The sequence below is a fragment of the Aethina tumida genome, chromosome 7, assembly GCF_024364675.1.
Source record: "Aethina tumida isolate Nest 87 chromosome 7, icAetTumi1.1, whole genome shotgun sequence".
Classification (NCBI taxonomy): domain Eukaryota; kingdom Metazoa; phylum Arthropoda; class Insecta; order Coleoptera; family Nitidulidae; genus Aethina; species Aethina tumida.
In genome coordinates this window covers 10,259,757-10,287,096 of record NC_065441.1, presented here as the reverse complement: position 1 = coordinate 10,287,096, position 27,340 = coordinate 10,259,757, and the positions used below count along the sequence as shown (strand labels likewise).

Sequence of the window (27,340 nt, the reverse complement as noted above, 5' to 3'; positions counted from 1 at the left end):
TTGCAAATTGTATTTTGATAACTTTGATCGTTTTTGAAGTATCTACGATATTTGGAAGAATTAGAAAGAGTATACTAACTTTTTAATTTATTTTTCCCTTTTTTGGTAAAAGGTACACACTTTTTACAAACACTTTTTTATGCAGTATATGAAACTATAAGAATTATATGTAAAATTTGATGTTTAAAAACATAAAAAAATCAGTTAATTCCTTTTATCTCTGAATTAAATACAGTTACAAATACTTTTTTCCAAAATTTCATAGGGAAATTGAATTATGATTTCCAGTTTTAATTGTTTTATGAAGAAACCGTGAATAATATTTTATTATTTAAAACTGTCTTCTTAGAAATAATGTGAATGAGTCAACGAGAATCATGATATAATATGATGGGCATATATCAAAACGCGCCGTAAAAAGGCTAAAGGGGAGGTAAACTACAACCAGGAAATCCTCATTTCTCACAAGAATGTCCCTATTACATTAATTCAAACTACAAAGAACCTGTGTATGTTCTTTAACTGCAAGAGAACATCGCCGCCACGTAACTTCCGCAATTTTTCCAGCGAAATCGTTAAATCCACAGTTGAAACGAATCGTATCCGGCCAACGAGGGCGGAATGAATTTATGGCGCCCTTTTTCGCATGAAACGTTGCAATAATCATATATTTTAATTACGATTCCCCAAGTTTTGCATTAGAACCCCCTTCGTAAAACGTCTTAGGAATCGTGTAACAACCAGATATTACCATAATCGTAATAAAATACTTGGCATCATGTGCACTTAAAATAGTTTTCCGTCAGAAATAAATTATGTCTCGTAATTTGAATTTAGTTTAGTGAATCATCAAACTTGATCAAAGTCTCAAACAACAAAAATGAAATCGAAAATGACCGAAACGTTCTAGAAAACAGTTCGATTTATTTATATTTGTCGAAATATCCGATAAAATAAACAAATTTTGGGCAGCTCCTACGATCAGAAAAACTCTGCGCAATTTCATGTGTCAACAGTGCTCCCTTGTCAAGCTGCGGGAAAAATTATGCGGATCCCGCTCTCCGAAACTCAAAAAGCCCCCAGATAGCATTTTTTAATTATCGATAATTTAATATCGGCATCGGAAAATGTCAACAAACATGGGAAATGGGGGAAATGAAATTTCAGACGGCGCTCTAGCACGAACCAAAACCAAATCAATGGCCAACCCTTTCCATTATCTGATCACCAGTCGAATCATTTTAATGGGATATTTGTACCAGATCGGAAATTCCGTTCACTGTTTAATTAGATATTGGATGTAACTATATTTCCAATTTAAATCCGTTAGGGCAAAGCATTTTTTACTTCGTCCTATTCATTAAAACATTCTTGGACTACACTTATTAATCTAGCCACTTGACTTAATCTCGATCTTTTGTATTTGTTTTCCGCCCTTAATTACGGCTTCCAAAAATAGCTGCTTCGTTACACCGTCAGGTGCTATTTCTAGCCTAATTAAGGCACCATTCATTCATTATCTGCGAAGTTACGTTGATACTCGACATAGATCTTCAAGATGCACTGCTATAAATACGCCACATCGAATAAATAGAGTGATTAGTCCAATGTGATATCATCTGGGGGGCTTTGGCTTGAGAACACTGGCATCTTTGTTTACACCACATGCACTTTCAGTTAATGCTCGACTCGAAGCGAATTAAATTTAACTGATTGTTTGGAATCGTGGATTATCCGGAATTTTAATGTGTTTTCTGTAGAAATCTAAACGGGACGACTCTACTATTAGTACTAATATAGTATTAAATCTAATCTCAAATTAAATGGAGATTTTTTCCACAAATTGTTCCTCCATGCAAAATTCGCCATTAACAGACCGGCAAAAAACGGTTATAAAAAACATCGTGCATTCATACAAAAAAAGGATTATTTATGATATTGAGTTCAGACGAAAAAACGTGGAGGAGAGAACGAGATAAAAATTATTTATGATCATGGACGTCAACAACAAAAAATATGTGTATTTTTTTAGGTGGCCATAATAAGGAAGAAATAAATGCCCAACGGTTCGTTACAAAATTGGCATGTATAACTTTGTGCCTTAAATCAACTGTGACTTAATTAACTCTTTCATCGGCTCCCCCGCAATGAAAATCTCAATGAATATGTTACGAAGGGTCCACGTCAAGTTTTAAAGTATTTTTTTTAAAAGGGTTGATGAAGGGTTCTTAAATTTTTGTGCGCGATTTGAGTCAAATAAATATTGTGCTTCAGTGCGACAACCTTAAACTTCGGAAAATATTTTAAATTATTAAAATAATTTTAAGTCAATTTCTATGCCATGCGCCAGATATTAAAAACATTTATCTTATTTATGACTTATTGTTTTCCCGAAAATAATGTATTCGGCATTGTGTTAATCCCATTTATTAGCCGAACGAAATTATTCACCCCGGGTATGCAGAACCTGTCCGCACCCCTTTAAAGAAACTATTACCATAATAAATATCAAATTCGCTATGGGGCATAGAATACTAAACGGGGCTCAAAACGCACATATTATAAATGCAATGCAATTTATACAGTGTTTGTTTTTCCAAAGGAAAACACCGTCACTCGATGTGATCCTTGTGAATTTTAATTTATCGCTTTCACGTAGGAATTTTGGGACAATTAATTAAATTTGTTTAAAATCTAAACATTATAACCAGTTGTAAAGTTTAACTGAAAGAAACAGACAATAATTTATGAAATTTATTAAATATTTTTGGTGAATGTGATAATTTAATTCTTTTATGAGTTATTCTGCAGGGTAACATGCATGAAAATAATTATACTTATTGTTAGTTGATTGAATATGATTTAACTAGGCACATGATTGTTGAATTCACATTTTAATAAGGTAGTAAAATTAATTTTGATGTTTCTTTGCAGATTTTAAGTTCAGTTTGAACTAATTAATTGAATTTTACATGAAATTAATGATTTTTTATTGGCAAATTTACACTTTTCATCAACTTGTATTGTATGGAACATTTTCTTATTTAAATAAAACCTATGATCATTATTATATGTATTAAGTTATGGTTCTTTCAAATTATAATTTAATTGTTTTAATTTATAATATAGTTTGCTGTTGCAACTGGTGTTATAAATAATAACAAAATCAATGTTATAAAAATCGCTAAAAATGACGAGATTAATAACATCAGTTTCTGGTGGTGGTGACCTCATTTTCCTGTTTTCGTCAGTAGTAAACGCAGCGATAATCCTGCATCAAACGTAAAACCCTGTGAGGATACAATAACTAATGTACATTACGCACATGAAAATATCGAACAAACAAAGCACAATTAGAGCAGGACTTCCGGACGGCAGCCGTCGATGCCATTCTTAACTCCAATCTCTAATTAAAGGTATCGAAACGTGAATATTAACTGTCCTTCTGGATTTTACCTTGGCTCATGGGAGAAGGGTTCGGCGTAAATATTCCTGACCCTCCTGGGCAAAGGTGGCGGCCGGGTCCCGTAACTATCCATCTCGAGTTCCACTTTCACAGTTCACTTGCAAATTCTCGGACAGGATGTATAAAATAACCAGAGAAAGCACTGCAATCACATCATCACACAAAGACCTTCGATCGACATGTCTGTATGGTGGCTGGACGGTGGTTCGGTCTCAATGATTCGTCCTTAAAGTTCGAATTATCTAATTCAGTCTAGTAGATTAGCACGGAGCCGGGTCCGTTACGTTGTAAACTATTGACCAGGATCCGATTCATAGCGGCACAAGAAAACGGACTTAGACCACTCAGTTTCAACACGGTAGCGCGCAACACGACGCACAAAACGGCAATGAAGTGGGGTTGCCGCAGAGAGCAACGGCGAAGGGGACACAACTCGATAGACGAGGGTTGCGCATGGGCATTGGGGGAAAGCCACCCTCGGCCTATCTGTCTCCTCACCTGCATAGTACGCTTCTTTTCCGATATCAGGGAAATCAGTTACATTCGTCACTGACTGCCAAATTAGTTGCTGAAAAAAACGTCATCGGATGGAGCAGATCGCGAACAGGAAGTAATGGGTTGCATGTTTCTATATAGGCGAACTCTCAACAGATGTTCAGCGAGTGTATTCTGATTTACTGATGCTTACAACTTTGTATGTTTTTGCTAGCTATTCTGCCAAACAACATACATACATCTTGAAGTCGTCGTTTTTATAAAAACGAAAGAAGCCTTAGAAGCCATCCAAATGTTAAAATATTTTTATGATAAATTATTTCATGTTTTATCCATATCAAATTCTATGAAAACAATATCCCGTAGCAACCTACATTGACAAATGTTTTTAATTTCGATAAACGAATTGGAAGCATGGTGCATTTAATTTGATTCGCAATATGCATTTGTAAATATTAAATATGGAGCAACCTGTAACGTTCCACTGCCCAAACAAATTCAGCATTAATCTGCAACGGATGAAAATAAAGCCATGTATAGAGTTCGATGACACCCGTTCGATACGCGGGTCTAGATCCACTGCATATATCGAATTCCGGTGGAGTTTGAAGGAGGAAGAGGCGAGAGCACGCCAGAAACTGGCGGAAAAGAGGAGATTCAGATATGATTTGGATGCTAAGCATATGTGACTAGAACAAGATTGTTGGGCTGTAGCTGCCACAACGGATCGACTGATACCTCCTATTGTGCGACTCCTGAACGATTCCAATTTCGTTGCTCTCGCGAGTTTTGCGAGGGAAACAGGTGCTCGGTTTTATGAGATGATGTGTAATTTCGGTGTTTTTCGTGGTGGCATCGAACATATGCTCAGAATACTTTAATATAAAGATTAAGGAATTGCTTTAAATATTTTTCAAGCGTTCAATATATGTCTAGACCAAGACGGCAGTCTTTAAGGTTATGGATTTAATAAAATGAATCATAAAGACTATGAGACGATAAACATACCGAATCGGCCCCAGAAAGAGATCGGGTTCATAATTTCAGGGAATCTTAGTACTAATAAGACACTTCGATAGTGCGAGTTTCAGGTCTTTATCTATAACCGCTTCTGAGTAAATCGAAAATACTCAAAATTCGGAAAAATTAATTTTCTCAGCGCTGTGAATCGATTGATCTAGATGCCGGATATGTTTTGGGGGACGATGGTAGCTTTTCGGAAGAAAAATGAGAGCAATATCGGTTCACAAGGACCTTAAAAAAAATAAGTTTATTTTCTTAATTTCAATTTTTAACCATCTTACGATTGCGACACAATTATGAAACTATTTTTTTTGAATTCCTCGTCCAATTTCCGATGAATATATGAGATTTTGGAATTTTTAAAAACGGTACGCCATATTGAAAAAAAAATAAAATCCATTTTTTTACTCAAAAATCGGGTTTTTTTTATAATTTTACTCTTGAACTGATATGATACGGAACTTGCTTGATTACTGAGCTAGTGAAAACAACAGAAAAAATTAGATGCACTCATATCAAAATATATTTTTTTATTTAATATTTTTATCATCGATATTCTTTTTTTAATAAAGCAATGCATACGGGCATCTTGAGGAACAACTACTAGATTTGGATTAGAAACAGAACATACACAACAATATCTGAGTTGCAACAGTTCTCTTAATTTGAACATTCTTCTGTATGTATCATCATCACATACAACATCTAAATTGAATGATGAATCATCAGTGCTTGACTCATCTTCCACCGATGTTTCCTGATCCTCATCTTCAAGTTTCGTTTTCTTATATTTTTTAACACGACAATTAGAACACAGAACGTCACCGACTGCAATTGGACAGCTGAGAACTCTTCAGCATCTTCATCAGATTTTATACATTTTGGAGTACCGGGTGTTTTTTTAAAAATTTTGAACAAATGCAACACTTGGAATTATTAGTTTTAGATGTTGACATATTTTCACTTAAATAATAATATAGTCAAATAAAAATAATTATTAAATATAGATAAAAATACAGCCAATGCTTCTTTGGAATGTTAACAGTCAATAATTTTAAGGTTATCTACAGATAAAGAAAAAAAAACAGTATTACCTGTTTTGAATTACAGTTCCATCTTATGGTCGTTAAATTAATTAAATATCGATACAATAGTAATGTATACTGATTTTATTATTTCAGTGATTAATAAAGTTTATAATAGTAATTAAGTAGATTAAATAAAAAAAATTGATATGAGTGTATCTAATTTTTTTCTGTTGTGTTCACAGCTCAGTAATCAAATAAGTTCCATATCATATCAATTCAAGAGTAAAATTATTAAAATTATTTTGAGCAAAAAATGGATTTTATTTTTTATTCAATATGGCGTACCGTTTTTAAAAATTCCAAAAGCTCATATATTCATTGGAAATTGGACGAGGAATTCAAAAAAAATAGTTTCATAATTGTGTCGTAATCGTAAGATGGTTAAAAATTGAAATTAAGAAAATAAACTCATTTTTTTTTTAAGGTCCTTGTGAACCGATATTGCTCCCATTTTTTTCCGAAAAGCTACCATCGTCCCCCAAAACATATCCGGCATCTAGATCAATCGATTCACACAGCGCTGAGAAAATTAATTTTTCCGAATTTTCAGTATTATCGATTTACTCAGAAGCAGTTATAGATAAGACCTGAAACTCGCACTATCGAAGTATCTTATTAGTACTAAGATTCCCTGAAATTATGAGCCCGATCTCTTTCTGGGGCCGATTCGGTATATTTATCGTCTCATGGCCTTTACATTCAGTTAATTTTGACACGATAAACGTCAATAAAGGTCCATTTAAGGTCCAGCTACATTGCTTTAGAATTTAATATGTTTAGAATATTCTTCACAATGGTGAAAAGAGGAGTAACATTAAAATGTGAAAATGAATAAAAGTTCAAAGTGACGCTTGTAATGTACAATTTAATTTGAAATAAGCTGAGGATTAATGTTAAATGGATAAAAGCATCAGTTTAATTTCTCTCTACAAATTCACTAAAATTAAAGATAAGTGTTAAGTCACTAATGCCAGTCTTTGATTCTTTGAAGTGTAAACTTGAACAGAAAATAAGACTTCGTTTAAACCGTAATATTATTAATTGATGGAGGAAGTAATTAATTGCTGGAAATATCTCCTGAAATAAAATAACTCGTTGCGCGAATAAATCCAGTTCCGATAATAACACTCAGACATTCCTGTTTCATTCACGAAACAGTTCACTAGCCAAGAATCGTTTTTAACCGGCGAAACAAACCAAAACGGAGAAACGTGAAGCGAAATCCACTGGCAGTGACCGGGTGTGCAGGAATCATCTGGTTTTAATCCCGCATCTTCGAGCTCGACCGCAGCATCTGGCACCGGGACAAAGCTGCTCTTCTGGCCAGGCCGTTCCCGTCGATAAATCGTCACACTAACAGACACTTTATATTTTTTACCCGATATTATTGCACACTCGCGTGTGCAACTGGTATTTGTCCGTTTAATGTCTTGGGTAAAATTTTATCGAGGTAGAAGGAAAACTCAACTGAGTGGTTTTGAGACGTTCTTGATTCCTAGAAATTGATCCACACTTAAAGGTGATCCTTTGTTAAATAGAAATACACTTTAGTGTGTGAAAACACATTTCGAGTTAAGAATAACAAGATGTTACGTCTGTGCTAGTTTCAATTTGTTACTTTGTGAAGTTTTAATTGCTTGTAGTTGCAGTAAACTCGTAAAAAATGCACACACGACTTTACTCGTTGCCGGTCTCTTTGTGATGGTTGCAATGTAGAACACGGCAGTTAGGACACGTCTCATACATTATACAGGGTATAGACAGTACCAGTGCAAAGAGAGAATGTTATATTAGCCGAGACCTTTAATAAAGCACTCCCCCGTCCTGTCTAAGACCCGCGAGTCAATCTGGGATACGCAGTGTGGAGTCAGTTTATCCAGAGGCCTAGCGCAATTTGCCTGGGCTCTCCCCTTCTCGGAGCCCCACGTCTCTAATGGTGTTAGCGTTACGAATTTACCAATTTCGCCACCCTACACGTCGGCTTAGGAGTCCGCGCTGCAGTAATGCACAAAGAATGTTTCTCGGGCACTATAAAATTTCATTACAGTGCTGGTTGAAGTTTGATTTAATTGAAATGCAGTTTGGTTTAAAGTTATGCCCGGCCAAGGTTGGTATATTGCGTTTCACAGGGTACGGGCCCTAATTTACTGCTTGGCTAAGTCGAATTTGGGGGGCCGACGCATCATTATTATGCATTAAATATATAGATGCAATATTGGAGACCGACGACAGCAACGGGATTGATGATGTATGGGATCGTAACATCACACAGAACTGATTGGAATATGTACAGTTGGTAAAAGCTTTAAAACGTCATATATACTATAACTATTATATTTTAAACAAATCTTACTAGCTTTCACATTAACGACTAAAATCTCTTAAATCTGAATCAAATCAAACTAAATATTATTTTTTACAAGGTAATTAAAATGATAAAAGCTTCGGAGATAGTGATGATGGTAACTCTCCACAACTGCCGTTAGGCTCAGCGTACGGCTGCAGAATGGCATTACCACCCTAAGGTCCAGTTTCGTTTGCGGTCTGAATATGAGAGTTAAGGTGTGAGAGAGAAGGATACAGCATTGTCTTGGTAGGCTGTGCTATACCATAAATTAACCCCAAAAATTCAATGAATTTACATAAGTATTTTTAAAGTAAACATCTTGTAAGGTGAAATAACCCCATAATTTGGGTTGTACACTTGTAACATTTCTAAATAAACACCAATATTATAAAATCGAATGAAAAAGTAACTATTACTCTTATTTTATTTATTTCACATTTCTAATAATAGTGATTTTTTTTTTCAATTCTACTAAAATTAACAAATACTGATCTGTCACTGCTTTAGTTAATATCCAAAATTAATATTATTGTATAAATGTTCTATAAATTATTATGTTAAAATAAATTCAAATTATTTTATTATTTGTGCTTTAGTTAAAGTAATATTCGTTTCCTAAATTTGAAATATATAAAATTTTAATTATTAAAGACATATTTTTATAGTAACAAAACGAAATATAATATACAATAAAAAAAAAACAGTTTTTTAAACCACTTGTCAAATAAGTATTGTGTCGGTATAATTGAATTACATCAATAGAATTATTTCAGCCAGAGTTCCAAAGAATTAGGTAGACATTTTGTTTTAATTAATATATAATTGTATATAATATTTAATCCCAATTATTATTACAATTTTTAAATTCTAAGAAAAGTAGATATCACAATCCACATTCTTATATTCTATATATCAATTCTAATAGATTTCACTAGATTATTTAAAATTTTCTCCGTTTCAACTTATGTTTTCATTTCATTTCATTATGATTAGATTGATTTGAAGACAACGACACCAAAATGTGAAGTGTATAAAATGTTCATTAATTTTGTTTAAAAATACTAAAGATTACTAACTAGTCCTAGTAGTAAATATTTCGTTTGACAAATCCAATTTTAAGCATATTTTCCAAATTTCGGTGGCCCCTCATTTAAATTTTATAACTTACCGCAATTAGTATTCATCCTTTTTTTTACTATATCTGTCCCTTGTATACCTCTTTTTGGTGTACTGGGCGGAGCTTATCGATAGCGGGTCTCATAGGATTTTGTTTCCAAAGTGGTAATGCTATTCTGCAGCCGACTGTAGAAAGTTAAAAAAAAAGCTTTAACCGCCAACAAGAAACTGCTTCCTGAAACGTCATAAAATTGACTTTTCTTATTAGAAAAACTAAACCAATCAAGTCGCGAGCAATAGCCCCATAAATTCTAAAATTTGCTCCACAGCAAATTCGCAACTCGCCAAACAATACTAGTTAGCATAAAGTTTCTGGTTAGTCAAGGACATCAGTTAACATTTTGATCTAATTGAAATGCAGCCGGCTCAGGAGTTATGCGTAGATGTTATTGCATTTCCGACGGCCACGTATAATTTAACGGTCGACCAATTTCTGAATCACGATCGAAGGGTGTGTACCTACATCGAATCATCTATATTAAAAAAAAACGGGATCGACATGGCTTTGTCATAAATGCGCGACACACGAGACTAATGAATACTTTTTAGATTTGTATCTGGAGTCGTAAATTTGTACTGCGGTTGGGGTGAGAACTAAGCTCTGGAACTTATTATATGGGGAAGTCACACAGCAGTTTATTATTGCAAATGTTGGACTCAAAGGCAATACATTTGAAACTTTTTAAAGTGGTTAAATTTATAAACCTTTTCCTGCTATCAATATCAAATTTAATCTTGATTGGCAAATATTATTAATATTTCAGAACCTAGTAGAGGAAAAAATTATTTTGCCAAATTTTCTAATTAATTTTGATGGGGCAGTCCAAAATTGCTACCGATTAAAGCCATTAAAGGCGCAGTTCTCCGGTAATTATCGATGTTAACAGTGCGTCTAGTATTACGAGGAACATTTATGGTGATAAAGTGGACAAGAAACCCTGTCGGCCGTTAATCAATCATCCCCGGAGTATCAAAATTAAAACATGACGCGAAATATTAGGGCCAGGCGTAAAAGCGGAGACCGGGGGAAAAACGGAGGTAAATGAGGTAGTGTATCTGCGGAAGGCAGCTCAAGTGATGAAACATGGCTATAAGTGAGATATATTGTAATAGAGGAAGTCCGTCATTACTCAGCGCGGCTACAGCACTCGCGCATCTCTTATAAATCTCCTTAGAAGCCAAAGGAAAACGCAGCTATGAAAGGAGCTACCTTAAGCTGCCACACGTTTAGTTATAACAAAAATGAACGCTTTTTATGGACTGTTGATAAATTGTTAGTGTTTTGTATTGACACGCCGTGCCGATGAGAAATGATGATTGTTCTATTCACACGGTTGAAGAACCTTCTTTTGGGTAGAACTATCATTATGTGAAGGGCAAATTTAAAATTATTTCATTTTATTATAATAATAATATTGTCGTCACCGTACAGTAAATTCTACTAAAAACGCTGAGGGAAATCACCTGAAATAAAACGGAGTTTAAAAAGGCCAGGACGCATCCGTGTCCCGTTCCACTTACAGACAGCGGGGATATCGATTCGCGATTGATGTAATTTAAGAAGCGGAGAGACGTTGGGTGGATACGGGCAGAAGGACGAGGACGAACCGACTCCCTGATAAGTTGAAACGAATTTAAGTACCTGCTTTGATATAGTTTGTTTAAAGTTAAGTTGTAAAACTCAAAAAAATTATTTATGCATTTAATATATTTAAACTTAAATCTAAAGTAGATCTCAAGTATAATTGGGGTATCAGCTTAAAACCGATTAATTGAAATAATAATGAACAATAAAATAAATAGGGACACCTTTTGCCTAAACACAAATAAATATGACGAACTGAATAGACAATTTGAAAACGTCTGTCCAACACATTCGCTCACTCTTTATAACCGCATTGTTTTATTGGAGTAAAAATAATATAACAGTGAAGTTGGGGTGAAGCTCAGCATGAGACCGCCACTCTACCATTATATCACTCCGGCAAATCCTTTATCGTGGAACATATTGCTTTAGCGAAGCCTTTTCCTCTAATCATCTGCCCACAATACAAATAAGGGCAGTTCAGACCCCCAGAAATGCATGTAAAACAAGGGTTGGATACCTAGTTTGGCCTTTAATAAATGTGCACCGGTCTCGTTTTATTTTTATGTGTGTGATGTACTACAGCATCACAACAGTTTAGTACTATACTATACCACAATTTCTACAGAAATAAAGGTTTTCAAAAATAGAGAAATGTCCATTTCCATGAATATTTTTGGATAGTCGTTAGCTCATATATGTTATTTGTTCATTTAACCGTTTTTATTACTTTTTGATGTAAAATTTTTGCTTAATTTTTATTTACAAATGTGCTAATGAACTTCATTCGATTAATTCGACATGTAAGTCGATTTCATGAAGGCAATAATGTAACGTCATACACTCGTGTTGATCAAACGACAACAATAACATTTAATTTAACGAACTGTCACGACCACTGGTTGCAACAAGGGGTGCCCCAGGGTTAGAAAACGGCAGGGGTTCAGAGTCCGTCATTGCATTAGGTATGCAAACTTAATCAATCATTTATCGCCGAAAATTGGACCCGGTCGCGATGCTGCCAGATTTGCTAATAAATTTCTAATGGAGGCTATTAATAAAGGTAACTAAGTGAAGGTACGCTAATGTTCAACTGTAAATAATATACAAGGAGTAAGCAGCACTTCTTTCAGGATAATTTTCACTCAACCCAACAGAGGGTCTAACTTTTATTTTTATGTATTAGTATTATTTTAATAAATACAAATAAGTCACTAATAATAATTTTATAAAATCGCGTCCAGCATTTGATCAGGAATATCATATTCTTCATCTGATTTGTGGTCCATCAAAAATGCCTTCCGTAATTTTTGGTATTAGATAATGTGGGATATAGATACTTTTATTTAAGTGGAGGTAACAAAATTTCGACCACATGAATTTTTATAAAATTTATTTCTTGGTTCCAGGATCAAACATATCTCGATGACTCCATTCGTTCGTAGTATACACTGACATAAAAAAAGATATTTAGGATATTCTGATTATTGCCCAACATTTATAATTTGAAGATCTAAGCGAAAATTAACACTATATTAATTTTATTAAAAACCTGATGTGAAACAATAAAATGAGGACTGAAGTCGTTCTCAGCAGTACGAAAACAATCAAAATGGTTAGTAATATTTTAAATAAGTCATAACACTATTATAATATAAAATAAAAATTAATCAAAATAAATTAAAACTTAATACAATTAATTTTATTATATGAATCTCTTATGTAATAAATAAATCCAATTTAAATTTTTATTTTATTTTTTATATATTAAGTAACTATGATAATTAGTTGAGAAAAAAAATTAATTTGTATGCCAATGTTCACATGTGAACGATATTCAACTTCAATCCTCTTCAATCCATTTTCGAAAGAATGCACTACTTTATGTAAGCGTAATAGGATAGCAAAAAATACACAATAAAAGTGGAGAGACAGAGATGTAGTCTCAATAGCGAAATGGAGTGTAAACTTCGGCGTATCCCTAACTGATATTAGATAATATTGAATAAGAAAAGCACGGAGGGGAGTATATGTGTTCAATAGAATTTGCTTGAGCCCCAAAGCAAAGAGAAAAATCCGACCTTGAATACAATACACGGATTAGGACTTGGATTGCATGTATAATATTTAAGTCTACGATTGCATTGTTACACCCACTCTTCAATTATGTACAGTCTTATTAATTTACTTATATAAATAATATTTTTAATGTAAAGTTGTAAATAGTAAAATCTGGTGTCATATTAAACGAAACGACAAAATATTGTTGAAGAAGCATCTGTGATAGTAATAATGCTGCTTTTGGGAATGTTGTACATTCCTAAAGGACCAAGCAAGCAAATAAAATTGAATTCAGCAGTAGAATTTGCGAAAGCATGCTATAAAACCGACTAAAACTGTTTATTTCATTTAGTTTTCAAGACGATTTTAGAAATCACAGTAGCAATTCCAGGCTACATTTATTTATACGGAATTTAAATCAAAATATTATAGGATTTCTCAACCGTTTGATGAATTATTACTATAGCTGGAAGAGAGCTGCGAGTTCTCTCTGCCTTTGATAATAATTTGCTATTTCTTGGGGGAAAATTTAATTTTATTTAGCTTTAAACATTTCTAGATCTATATTTTTGGAAATTTAAATATTTTTTTTTCTTCCAAAGAGATATTTTTTATTTACAATTAATTCTATTTTCAAATATTAACTTAACAAATTGTAGGATGCAATTTACAATAAGCTTAAAATGTATAATACCATACATATAAACCGGTTTAGAAGTTTATAATATCTCAAAAAAAATTTAATTTAAAGTATAATCGAAAAGATAGTAGGTTAATTATTTATTAAAAAATAAGTTTATGTGAAGTTTAATTAAATTAAAATATAAATTGATAACTTTAAGCACTTGAAAATTGTAGTGTCAACGATTTTACAATAAATAATAAAGCTACCTATATATCACAGCTGCAAAATATATTTTACGACCTCACGACTAGTTGCTTTGGCTTCATGCGTCAGCAAGTCAAGTTTGAGGGTCAAGCGATAATATGTCTTTTTTATTATTGGTATATAAATAACTTTATAAATAAATTTTATCATAATTTTTAAAAAAACTAAAATATTCCACAAACTTACTTATGTATTACATTATTTAATCAGTTCAGTTTTTTAAGCAAGTCCAATTTTCTAGAAACGACTGAAAGATTATTAATGAATAAATAATTTTCTGTTTTGGATGGATGGATTTTTCTAACACGATCTTGAAAATATGTGATCTCTTAAGAATATTTTATAATGTTTAATTATATATCTTAGACTGTTTACATTAAATTTAACAAATTTTGATAGATTAAGATATTGTGTAATATTTTTTAGACATTCTGAATTGAAATAAAATTATTCATAAATGTGTGAATAATATATTTTTCCCAGTTTTGTTGATTAGTATATTGTGTTAAATTTATTAAGACAGTAGACGCCATTTATTTCAAATACATTCCTATTTTCCAAAGGGAAACTTAGAAATTGGATGTTTCTACATAAATTCGTTTTTTACTTTGTATACCTAAGAACATTATAGGAAAAGTTTCGAGGGAACATAAGGACATATATTTACATATAATTTGAGATTTCTCCCTGTTGTATAGTGCAGTGCATTTTATTACACGGGGACCAGTAACTTCATAAAAGATTAATACGTTTAGGATTGTTCCAATTGAATTTGGCGACAAAGAAACGAGAAACTTACGAACGATAAAATAACCAGCTCATTCTGTTTTTACATTGGTCATGGAATATTTTGTGAATAACTAATAGCGGAGGATTTCCACAATCCCAATACGTGACACATCGACTAGATCTGCTGTTGTGATTTGCGCGTGCCGTATTGGGTGCCGATGGGTTTTATTTGTTTAGGAGTAAATTGTATTTATAACAATATGTCCCCAGAGTTTAGGGGTTTAGGGAGCCTGGTAGCGGATGCATGTGGAGCTTTAGTGCACGAGTGGCAAGGACTGATCAGGGCTAAGCAGGCACTCGACGAATTATACCCCTGAATATGTCACAGACCACGGGTATTGGAATAGAAAGTTCTCTTAACTACATACAGCAAATATCATTTTATAATTTAATTTAGAAATATCATTGTTAAACCACTTGTTTAAGAGGTAATTTCATAATATTCGAACTAGTAATTTAACGTTACACATAAACTCATCAAATTATACCAATGAATACAATTTAATTAAATTTGATGTAAACACATTTATGTTATTAATATTAGCGACTTTGTATAAAAAAACAAAAATATAGTCTTTTGTTGGTTTATAGTCTGAAATTTCACATAACAACAAAATATTTAATTAGCAATTTATAGGCGAACCATGCGAATCGAATATCGAAATTGAATACTGAAATTATTATTTGTGGCGAGTAATTAGAAACGAGGGGTGGCTAAATGCGGGCTATTATTTTACCGATCAAACAGTAAATAGCCCCCATATTCAGGACTACTGTTTACACAGATGCATCGATCGATCACCGACGAGCCAAAAACATGGTGTCACAATGTGACACAAAGTGTCACACGGTAATTTCTAATGTCCATTAATACAGTATCACATTTCTTTTTACCATTAAATTTTTATATTTATAATATACTAGAGATATGGAAAGTAATATGTAATAAAATCTATAAACGATAAAAAAAAAACTGAATTTGTCTTCGTTTTATTAATAAAATTATATTTAATTCTGATGCTTATTAATTTGTGAATTTTAAAGGGCACCGAAGCTTCTGAGGCCAGCTTATCCTTGTCACTTAAAGAAATTCCATATTAATTGAAAAAGCTTCCAGCCCTAACGTCGCCAAATCCCCGCACTCCTCGTAGTTAATTAATAAATCGATTAAACACAAAAATAATGCTTACACGCGAACAAGATGAGAGAAAAGTGGCTTGTTGGATTTGAACTTAATTAATTAAGAATTTGAATCCGCACAGGGAGCTTTTAGCCCTCGTTGAGAGATGAAAATGCATTTTCTTCGAGCACACTCTTTGCCGTTGGTTTCTTCTTTATCTATTTTTTCATGTTCTTTTGATATAATTGAGAAGTTCATACGCTATCTTGACAAGTTCTTCTGGTTAAGACCGCTGACAATGGGTCGCGATTAACATAGAGAAGGTCTGAGACAAAGGGATGCTGATAAGAGTTTCGCGTGCTGAGGACAGCCTCACAATATATACGGTAAGTGCCATGCCAGACTAAGTCCCTCTTTAGATCTGAACATCAACGGCTCTCGCCTAACTGACACGTTGCATCGCTTTTAACTCTCTTTTACTTATTTAATCCTTGCCAGCGACGGAACATCCGACGTTTATTCTATTCCAATACGACCAATAATTCCCTTGGCAGTTTAATATTTAAGAACTAGTTTTGTATTTCAGATTTTGCTTAGACACGGTCATAAATATTATAGTCAAATAGTCAAATCGCTCACTGAAATTTTATTATGACATTTTTATTATTTCATGTAAATTTATGCATCTATATAAATAATTATTAATGCGACAACAAACAACTTAAATAAAACATATACTCAGTTCGGTGAATTTTCTCCACGGTCACTTTCAAATCAAACATAAGACGAACTAGAATACTGTTCATTGAGATGAAGATATGCTGGATGTTAGTATCTCACATTTCTTATCCCTATCAGTTTAAACCAGACAACTAATCTCTTAGAATTACGTATTTATTTATTTACATGAATGTAAATCTACTATTAAATGTCATTGGTAGTGCAAAAATAGTTGTTCACAAACAGGGTAATCGCATGGTTCCATCTAAAAAATGGTAATGGCCGTGAGTGAGCATTCGAAACGCCGTTAGCCATTTTATCGTCGAAAAATAACTTAATTTTTATTCAAACCAACTGATTCGATGAGGCAACATTCCGAAACATTACGGGCGAATTTATTGGCAATAACGTAAGAGCGTTTCAGCGATATAAAACGTTCTGTTTTGTATTCTGCATCCCCCTTTGTCTGCTATGTACCCGAAACTTTCGATAACAGCATTAATAATTTTGCAGAGTGAAAAAGGCCAATCCGCTTTTATTGAATCACCTGGATTCATTTTCCGGGCGGGAGGGGTGAAACAATCTCCCGTTGTTTTCCAGCTTCCGAATGGATCATGTTTTCAACAAAGGGGCTTCATTACTTTACGTCGGCACAGGTAAGGCGGGGGAGATACTTTCTAATTTATAATGAAAACATCTCCATCGTCTTAAAAACACAATGGGCAACGAGAACTTTATTATCTTTGAATTTTTATATCCTTTTAATAGGATATCTCGTTAGTTTCCGATCATGAAACGGAAGGTTTCCGATTGTGTTGTTGTTTCGTTCGAAAATCTCCGGTTGCCTTAATACCGCCTTCACAAACGTAATAGGATCAAGTGGCGGTAATTTCTCTAATTGGCGACTTTGAACCGAAATTAAATATTAATGAGGTTGTAACCATTGTTGTAAGGTATCGTTTTACGTACAAATTAAAATATTTTTTCTTGCTAATATGAGGTGAAATATCAATTTGCAGCAGTAAATAAACATTATTGATTTATAAATATTGTGAGGTTTTATATACATGTATGTCCGCCTTCATATTATTATCTATTGATCCAAAAAATATAATCCCACCTGAACATGTGTAATATTCAAACCGCATTAGACGAATAGCACCTTCGGACCCTCTCACCCATTCACCTTTTTATATGTTGAAATGACCCAATAACATTTCCCATTCCGCACGTTCCCCCCAAATCCTCAAAAACCGTCATAGAAACGCACCGAATCGCATCTCGGAAGGCAAAATAGTCCCGACGTTCCATTGTGCTGCATCTGGCCCCCCCCCAAGGGAGAGAATTTCAGTTGATAAAGCAGTGCTGTACGGACAATCAACATCGACCTCGGATGACACATCACGAATGAATAAATATGTTACTAGGATACGGACATTCATTTTCTAGGAGACCCGTGGGTCTTATGACCCGCAGCTATTTTATTTCGTGGTGCGAACTAATATTTCTCCCATTTTACGTGGTTAAGACGCGAAAAAAACAAGTATAATAGTATCCTGAGAATGTTTGACTCCGTATTATGAGTTTAGATAAAATTTTCTATGTCTGCTTTAAAAGGTAAAAAAGCAAAAACATATGATATATTCAGGGAACTACGAAGTTTTTTATATATGTAACACGCGAAATATTCTAATAAGGAATGAATATTTTATGCAAAAATGTTTTTCTTATTTTACATATATATTTTTTTTAATAATCGGAAAAATTTTGTTAATAACTTATATATGTGTATATACAAGGGTCGGCCAAATATAATCTTTATTTATCTACGAGTTATAAAATTTAGAAGTAAAAAAGAAATTCTTCAAACTTTGACCTCCGATATCTTTTAAATGGTAAGAGTTTTTTAGGAACCAATTTTTTAGTGTCGGAAATTAAAACTAGCCGACTTTTTTGGTCCACCTTACTATGTACAGTCGGCTGCAGAATGACATTACCACCCTAAGGTCGAGTTTCGTTTGCGACCTGAACAAGCGGGTTCACATAAATTATCCCCAAATTTACATTTATTTGTATTTTAGTAAGTAACAATTTTGTGTGACCATCTCAAAATAATAATTGTGGAACACTTCTGTAAATTTAAAAATTTTTGAGTAGTAGTATAATTATATTATTATAAATTTATTATTTATAAATTTACATTGTATTATATATAATACATTTTGTGCGTTTATATTTGATATTTTGGTAGATGAAATAAAAGAACTAAATATAAACCAAAATTTAAAATATATAAATTTTATTAAATATATATAAAACAATTATAAATAAATATAAAATAATTTAACAATATATATTAGACTGTTTCAAAAAAATCCACAAATTTGTTTTTTTCTTATTTATATCAAAAATCTTGTTGGAAATGGTAAAAAAATCGTAAATTTTAATGTACATTTTGTATTAAAAAATAATTGTACAGACAACCTATTTTCTAACGTAATATCATACTCGTTTTTTGTTTTTTTAATAAAATCAGTTCTTGTTAAAATTGAAACTTATTTTTTGTCCCTAATATTCTGAACACTAAATTATGTTTAAAATTAATTACGCCAATATAAGTTCAAAGAACTTAACTTGAAAATGTTGTAAATGTCAAACTTGAAATTAATCGGTGTAATGTTTAGTATAGTCTCGTTCAATATAGAAAAGGGGAACAATATTATAAGTGGTATAAAGCCATAAAATGATTGAATAAATTTGATCTATTAAAACGGTTTAGCTTAATATTAATTAATATTCTGGGAAATAAATAAAATCTAACAGTTTCTGAAAACTTTTAGGCACCCATATATAAAAATAGACAAAATCTGAGGCAATAAAAAACTTAATCCGTATAGTGTATATTTTATGAGATCTTCGATTCGGTAATGTTCCTTTTAATAAATCTGTCACGGATGCACTTACCTTGGACAATTGGTTCTCGGAGATGTTGTACGCTACGATCGCATTTAGAAATCAATACTTAAAATGCGAGTTCCGTTTTCAAAGCCCCCGGAGGCAAATGCAGACATTAAAATAGCTTTTCTTAAGATTAACTGTTGTTCACCATTAAAATTATTGCCCATTAAATCTTAAATGTTTACGTACGATATCAACGGCGTATGGTGATATATACAACTTTAGAATGTTGCTCACACAAAGATTATCTTTACTTTGTTATATACTCATGTATATTTTGATATATGGTTGATTAAAGAAATTAAAAGTTATACGTGATATGGAACAATTTTGAAATTGTTAATTGGCACTACCATACTTGTTCAGTTCACTTTTGTATTAATATCAGAAACTATGTACACTGCCTTTGAAAGCTGGGGCTTTAAACGATGATTATTGCGGCCCCTGACAACTTGAAACTTCCTGCTGTGCCAATATCCCCAATCAGGCGATGTGTTACTAATGGGAACTGGCAATAACTTTTGAATTTCATCGGAGCGCCGTAATCTGCACATGCACGTGCAAACCAAATTAAAACGATAGTGGCGCCGCAGTCGCGTTAATTGAACTGTTACTCGACAAGTCTGGACATGGTCCCCTGAGCTGAGCTTGTTCGGACCCCAAACCTTTTGTTTCCTATTGATTGATTTATCTTAAATACTATTATATCACAGGATGCACACCTTCATGGTAATTGGAAAGTTAATTACACATGAGCTACTCAAAATAGAAAGTACGTAATGGAAAGTATTGCTTAAAAACTCTAAACTCTAAACTATTAAAATAAATCAGAAACTTTAGAATTTTGTTTAATTTAACAAGTCTTAAGTTTGTTTCATTTACAAATTTCTATAATTATTTTGGTAATAAAAGATGTATGTATAATTGTACCAAAGTTGACTTAACTGGTGTGAAAATTAATTTGTACCAAACATGCCAAGATTTGAAATAATATTGTCACTTAAATTTTGTTTTTTTTTACGACTTTTTACTTTTAATACTTTAGATTAATTAATTTAAACAAGTTTTTTTGTGTTATAAACCTAGTCCAAGTTAAATCTGGGACCATCAAAGGTATTACCAGTTAATTTGATGCGTCTAAAATCATTTAAAAAATTATGAATGATGTAATATTACTATTAATTTATTTAAATAATCAGACGTAGGTGTCCATTTGAAATTGACGGATAGGCGGCTTATTGAAAGGGAGGGAACCCTTTAATGAAAGAGGTGCTCGACGTTAAATTAAAAATCTCATTCAGGCATCGCACACAGTAATAAAACAGCGAATGAACATTATGACAGTATGTTTGGGGTGATTAAATTCAATAGGAATACAAGGGAGGGATGTACGACGATCTATGTGCATTATTTCTTTTCATACAGATCTCACAGCGTAAACGACTACGCGGGTTTGTCATTTGTTCTCATTGTTAGGTTATTCCGTGCAAGGGACACATCAACAAGAAACAATTTACTTATTTCAATTTTTAAGGTGCATATGGAAGGGTAATCATTAAAGTGTTGCATTTTATGAGTTGTCTGATGTTTCCGACTCTTCTTTTAAGCCAATCGTATGGAACTTATGGACCGTTATCAATTGCTTTATAGCTCATTAATATTGGTCTTTTACGTGGCGTCACTTGTTTTACCTAGGGCGATGTGTTTCTGCACGTGCGGATTTAAAAGGGTATTTTTTATTAGCTTGTGTACGTTGACTGGGTAATTTTGTAGCAAATGTTTGAAATGGTTTAAATATTCATTCATATGATGAAATATTAAAATAAAATCTGGTAATGAGTATAAAAATTCTGGTATCATTAACCATTAAAAACTGGTTGTAGCATTACTATAAGCGGTGCATAGTCACATTCAGCCTTCCGTTAACAAAGATATTAAGTAATTGAACTAATTAAAGGCAAAATATATTTCAGCACATTTAGATGTTTACTTTGTTTTCTCTAATTATCTTTTCGTCGACTTTCGTTTTATCAAAACCAAATCTATTCAGTAATAGTAAAGTTCTTATGAAAGGCAAGTAGGAAAACGAAAAGTAAATTTTCTATAAATATACCCTCAGTAATATAAAAGTACCAGCTTGTTTCATTTTACATAAACATTCACATTTTAGTTTCTTTTATATTTACATTTTTAATTTTTTATAAAAATTCTTCTAAATTTTTTATTGTTGAATCTCACGAGATTGGTGACAATAAAAGTAAGTGCCATTCATTCTACGTAAACATTCACTCTTCAATTCAATTTACAGTAAAACTCCTCATTTGTTGGAATATACAGTGATTTACTCAATAACATTTGTAGAACTTGTATTATCATTTTTTTTATTAAAATTAATTTTACTTTCGCCATCGACGTTTCATCAGAAGATAATCAAATTAAAAATAAAGTGTTTTTGAAAGAACCAAGTAATGAAGACAATTAGTTTTCTGAAAATATATTCATAGAATTCATTGTTCAAAATGCCGAGAGATTGTATTCCATTTCTACAATCTCATTTGTTGGAATACACAGTTATGTACTCATTGAGTACATCGTAATAACATTTGTGGAACAATTTCCTTGTGGTATTTTCCAATTTTTACCAAATTTTATTTAAATATTTTTTCGTGGGTATTTGTTTCATCAAACAAATGTCTCTGTCACAATTCAAAAGGGGCAAATGCTTTTCCTACTATATATATATATATATATATATATATATATATATATATATATATAATTTAATAATTTAGAGGGAGACATCATGCATGACAGAGACAGTAGATAATTACTGTGTCTCGTACATGATGTCTCTTTCAGAATTCAGATGGTTCAAACTCTTTTCGTACTGTATGTATGTATGTATACCGTATCAAAAATGATGAGCGTGTCTACTCGCATATTGAGACGGAACATCAATACCCCTTTGTAAACAAAAAGGAAAGATATACATGCAATTATGTGGGCGGGCCGAACTGACTGGAGGGGATCATTTGGTTTTGCTGCGTTTAGCATGCGGTTCGTCTCCGCAGACGTTGTTTTTAGTATATTTTATTTAATTTTTGGGATACATTTTTATTTTGAAAAAAGTAGTTTATTTTTAGAATACTTATTTTTGTTTTTGATATACCCTCAAAAAATATTTCATTTTACAGATTGAAAATTATACAAAGTTACGGAATTTAAATGGAGCATCCGAAGAACTCGAACTACATCCCTACGCATACGGAGAGTTACTAAATGCATTCGCAAAGATTAATTTACATTGTGCGCCGGCGCGCACCAGCACGGCGCATTGTCTCTGAGAGTAGGGATTCTTACTACCGGGCAAAACTTTTCTCTCTTTGTCGTGCATCCATCTCTTACAACATCCAGACACGAAGAGCATTTTTCGTACGGTATATGTATATATACATTAGACTGTTTAAAAAAAAATCGGCAATTTCTTCTTCTTATTTATATCGAAAATCTTGTTGGAAATGGTAAAAAAATACTGTGAAAGTTACAGCTCTTAATATTAATATTAAGAGGTGCCGCATCGTAAATTTTAATTTCCCGTTTAAAAAACACGGAAACAGTGATCTCTTGGATTTTGAAACTTTGTAACTCTCGTTAGAGATAATATTTCAAAATGTTCAAAACAGATTTTTATAGAAAATTTTGACATTTTTTTTTTATTTTTAGATGCAACCATCAACTTCATGGAAAAATTTTATATGACATTTTTTGTAGAGAATTCAAGTTCCCATAATTTATCTCCGAAAAAGTTTTTGATATTTTTTACAGATCATAAGTTACCTGCTGAAGACTAAAAATTTTATTAAATAAATGTTATTTTACTGCTTAAAATTAAGCATTTTATTTAAATAAATAGATTTTTACTAAAAAAATTGATTGTTTATTATAATCAAAGTAGTATATATCGTTACACTAACAGACTTTTACTACAATTTGGCAATTTTTTTCTGTATTCACTTATAACTAACAATAAGTATTGTAATTGTTCTTCATTTTTCGTGAAACATAAATAATCAATTTTTTTAGTAAAAATCTATTTATTTAAATAAAATGCTTAGCAGTAAAATAACATATATTTAATAAAATTTTTAATTTTCTGCAAATAACTTATGATCTGTAAAAAATATCAAAAACTTTTTCGGAGATAAATTATAGGAAATTGAATTCTCTACAAAAAATGTTATATAAAATTTTCCCATAAAGTTGATGGTTGCGTCAGAAAATGAGAAAAATGTCAAAATTTTAAATCAATCCAACTTTAATGTTAAATAACTTTTGAAAAAATGAATATATCAAAAAACTGTAAGAGAGAGAGAGAGTAGAGCGTTAAATTTTCTATAAAAATCTGTTTTGATCATTTTGAAATATTATCTCTAACGAGAGTTAAAAAAATTCAAAATCCAAGAGAACATCGTTCCCGTGTTATTTAAACGGGAAATTAAAATTTACGATGCGGCACCTCTTAATATTAATATTAAGAGCAATAACTTTCACAGTATTTTTTTTACCATTTCCAACAAGATTTTCGATAAAAATAAGAAAAAAAATTGTCGATTTTTTTGAAACAGTCTAATATACATATATTCGACATGCGAAAATATTAATGATATTAAAAGTAGTATCAAAAGTACCCATGCTATATAAACATTAATCCTTCAACAATTAAACTTCACCATTATTTCAGAATATACAGTGGTAAATAACATCTGTAAAACTTATGTTTTCAATTTTTTACCAAAATACTGGAAACACGTGTGTCCACATCGATACATCGAGACGCATTAGTGGCAACTGTTGGGTGTTGAATTACGGTATTATAATTTACGAGCAACTAAAACTGCGCACGCGGTGACAGATGTGATTGTCAAGAAAGATTTGTGTAGACGTTTAATGATGTGACGTTCGCGTCATACATTTTTTACCGTGACGCTCGTTGCACTCACTGCAATCGCGCTAAATCATGGTACAGATTCCATTAAATTACGCGCCCGGGTGCAAACTGCAGTCGATTTGTCAAAGTTTCATGCCCGGTTATAACTCTGGAGGAAATTAACAAAATTTCAGCCTGCACATATTCACGTATCCTATATGGGAGCGATTTATTTATTTAAATTAGGTATATTTAAATGGCCTGTTAATAACTGAAGCTAAGAACAAATTGTTGTCCAAAATTATCTTGCTGACGTTGGGATTAATGCAATGGCCCGGCCTCGTGGTTTGCATCTTAACATAATAAAACATATCTGGGACAATTTTGGGAGACCGTCCTAACTGTCCGAATAACTTATGTTATGTAAGATGTGGAGCATCTTCTACTCGAAATTTGGAAGAATTTGGACCAAAATGAAATTCTAACCTTGATTCTAAGTATGAACAAAAATTTGAACTGAATACTCAATATTCAGTTCAAATTTTTTTATAAAAACAATATTTTTTAAGTTTCTTTTAACAATTATAAATAAAATTCTATTTTTAAATAAATATACAACACGTATATGTTTCCCATTTTCAGAAAATAATAATAATCAATTATTACTGTTGTATGTAAGTATGGTGCGTTAATTTCTTGGTACAGTGTCTGTTTATACTTAAGATTAGTGGCTAGAAAACAGTCAAAAGATTATCAAATCTTTTACCCAAAATTTTTTTGCAAATCTTTGTGACCTTCTGGTTATAAAAGTAAATGATCCTTCAATCATTTAATAATCAACAGCACTTTTTGGAACTCATTAGGTGCAGCCTAAGAAGCAAAAAAAATGAGAACTAAACTTTTCAAAAATTTTATCTTAAATCCTATCTTAAAGCAGTGTTGTAAATTTTAGAACTGCCCAAATAATTAGTTAAGTATATTCCTAAACTAAAAAAAATCGATGAGTGGAAGCAATTAAGTTGTACAAAGAGGAAAATCGATGGTTAACAATATATGAAACGGAGAATGTGTATTCACGGAGGCGGTTCAAAGAGGAGACAATGCGGCTCATCAGCTTCGTGTCATTGTATAGCGTACCCCCCGTGTTGTATGTGGACGTTGCAGTCACCGTCGACTGATTTCCACTCCTAATTAACTTGTTCGATTGCCTCTAAACTTAGAGAACGTCATTATGGCTTTACATTGAAAGCGTTCAGAGGTGTGCATAAACTTTTGCGTTTAGTGGGTGTATATTAAAGAGTTGAACTTTATTGAGTAAGGGGAAATGACTCATACCAAGATTTTTGTTATAGAATGTTCTAAAACTTATATATAACAATAATTAATATTCATCAAAATGATTTATTTTTACCTGAATCTATTCATTATGTTATGACATAACAGTCTCTGTTACGTCTTATCTTGTATAAGCATTGTACAGCCTGCAAATACGTACGTACTATGTACACAGTACCTATGTACCGTATTCAGAAAATATTTGTGTTTTATTGAAGTTGTTATAATAAATATAATATTTAAAGCAATTATTTAAATAACAAATATTAAAATAATCTTAATTAATATTATTTTGAATTATAAAAAAATGATTTAAAATAGTATTTGAGCTAATGTAATATATTTTAAAAATATTCAAAATGTTACATACAAGAAATAAAAATTAACTATTTTCATAACAAAATCAAGTATTTTCGAAATGTAAAATAGTGAATATTAAAACATTCATAGCATTAAATGTTATGAAATAATAATATATGTTATTAACAAATATAATAAAAAAGATCGAGTGATTAGATTAGTTCGTGTCTATGAGTTGAAATTTCACGATACACGACAATTACTTAAATGTTATCAGTATGTGATATTCTATTTAATAATAATGGAAAATTGTTAATTGTATTTATTCTTATGTCGTTAAATAAATAGTTAACGGTGATGATTCACAACACCCAGTAACTTTTTTAAAACTTTATTTTATGGACAATTTTACAATTAATTTTTTTGTGTAGATTAAAATTAAAACAATAAAATAACAATAATTATTAACAATATAACATACATTTCGTTGTAAAAAGCGACGGAAACAGAATTTGGATCTATGAATTCAAAAATACCACTTTGGTTTGTTTAAAAAAGATTCTCACTCTTGTTTTTAATTTATTGTTTCTTTGAACATTATTTGTTATTGTATATTATAACTCATTCATCATTTGTAATCTGTTTCCCTAAATGGTATTCTTTAAATGTTGTTGTATACAGTTTAAATAGCCTCGAGTGTAAGATATTAAAAACATGTATAGATTAGGTTTTTATGTTATATAATTTTGTTATTACTATTATTTAATTTTTTTATAATTAAACAAATAAATTAAATATCAATATTGTAAATGAAAATAAAAAAATCATAAGATTAAGATATAAGATATTTAAAAATTGTGTAAATGTATATAATATATTAGTTATAATAATGTTTATTCATTCCATCGTTTCTAGATTATATCAGTGACACATATTTTGTACTTTTTTATTTATTTAAATTATTTATGAGATTCTGTATGTAATATTATACAAATATTTAGGAATGTGAGAAAAAAATAAACCAATAAATAGAATATCTAAATTAGATGAATTACCTGTTT

At 31.7% G+C, this 27,340-nt stretch overlaps 1 protein-coding gene across 2 annotated transcripts in view; it reads right to left on the bottom strand.

Moving 5' to 3' along the window:
* LOC109595861 (teneurin-a) overlaps nt 1-27,340 on the bottom strand; it is a 196,304-nt gene that overhangs the window by 32,445 nt on the left and 136,519 nt on the right. Inside the window, exon 1 of one of the 2 annotated variants that reach the window (XM_020011286.2) lies at nt 3,457-3,844. The exons of the other annotated variant lie outside the window; for it this stretch is intronic. Coding sequence (XP_019866845.2) covers nt 3,457-3,539 — 83 coding nt within the window. The 5' untranslated portion in view covers nt 3,540-3,844. Of the gene's footprint in view, nt 1-3,456; nt 3,845-27,340 lie in introns of those variants that run through there. 2 annotated transcript variants of the gene reach the window in all.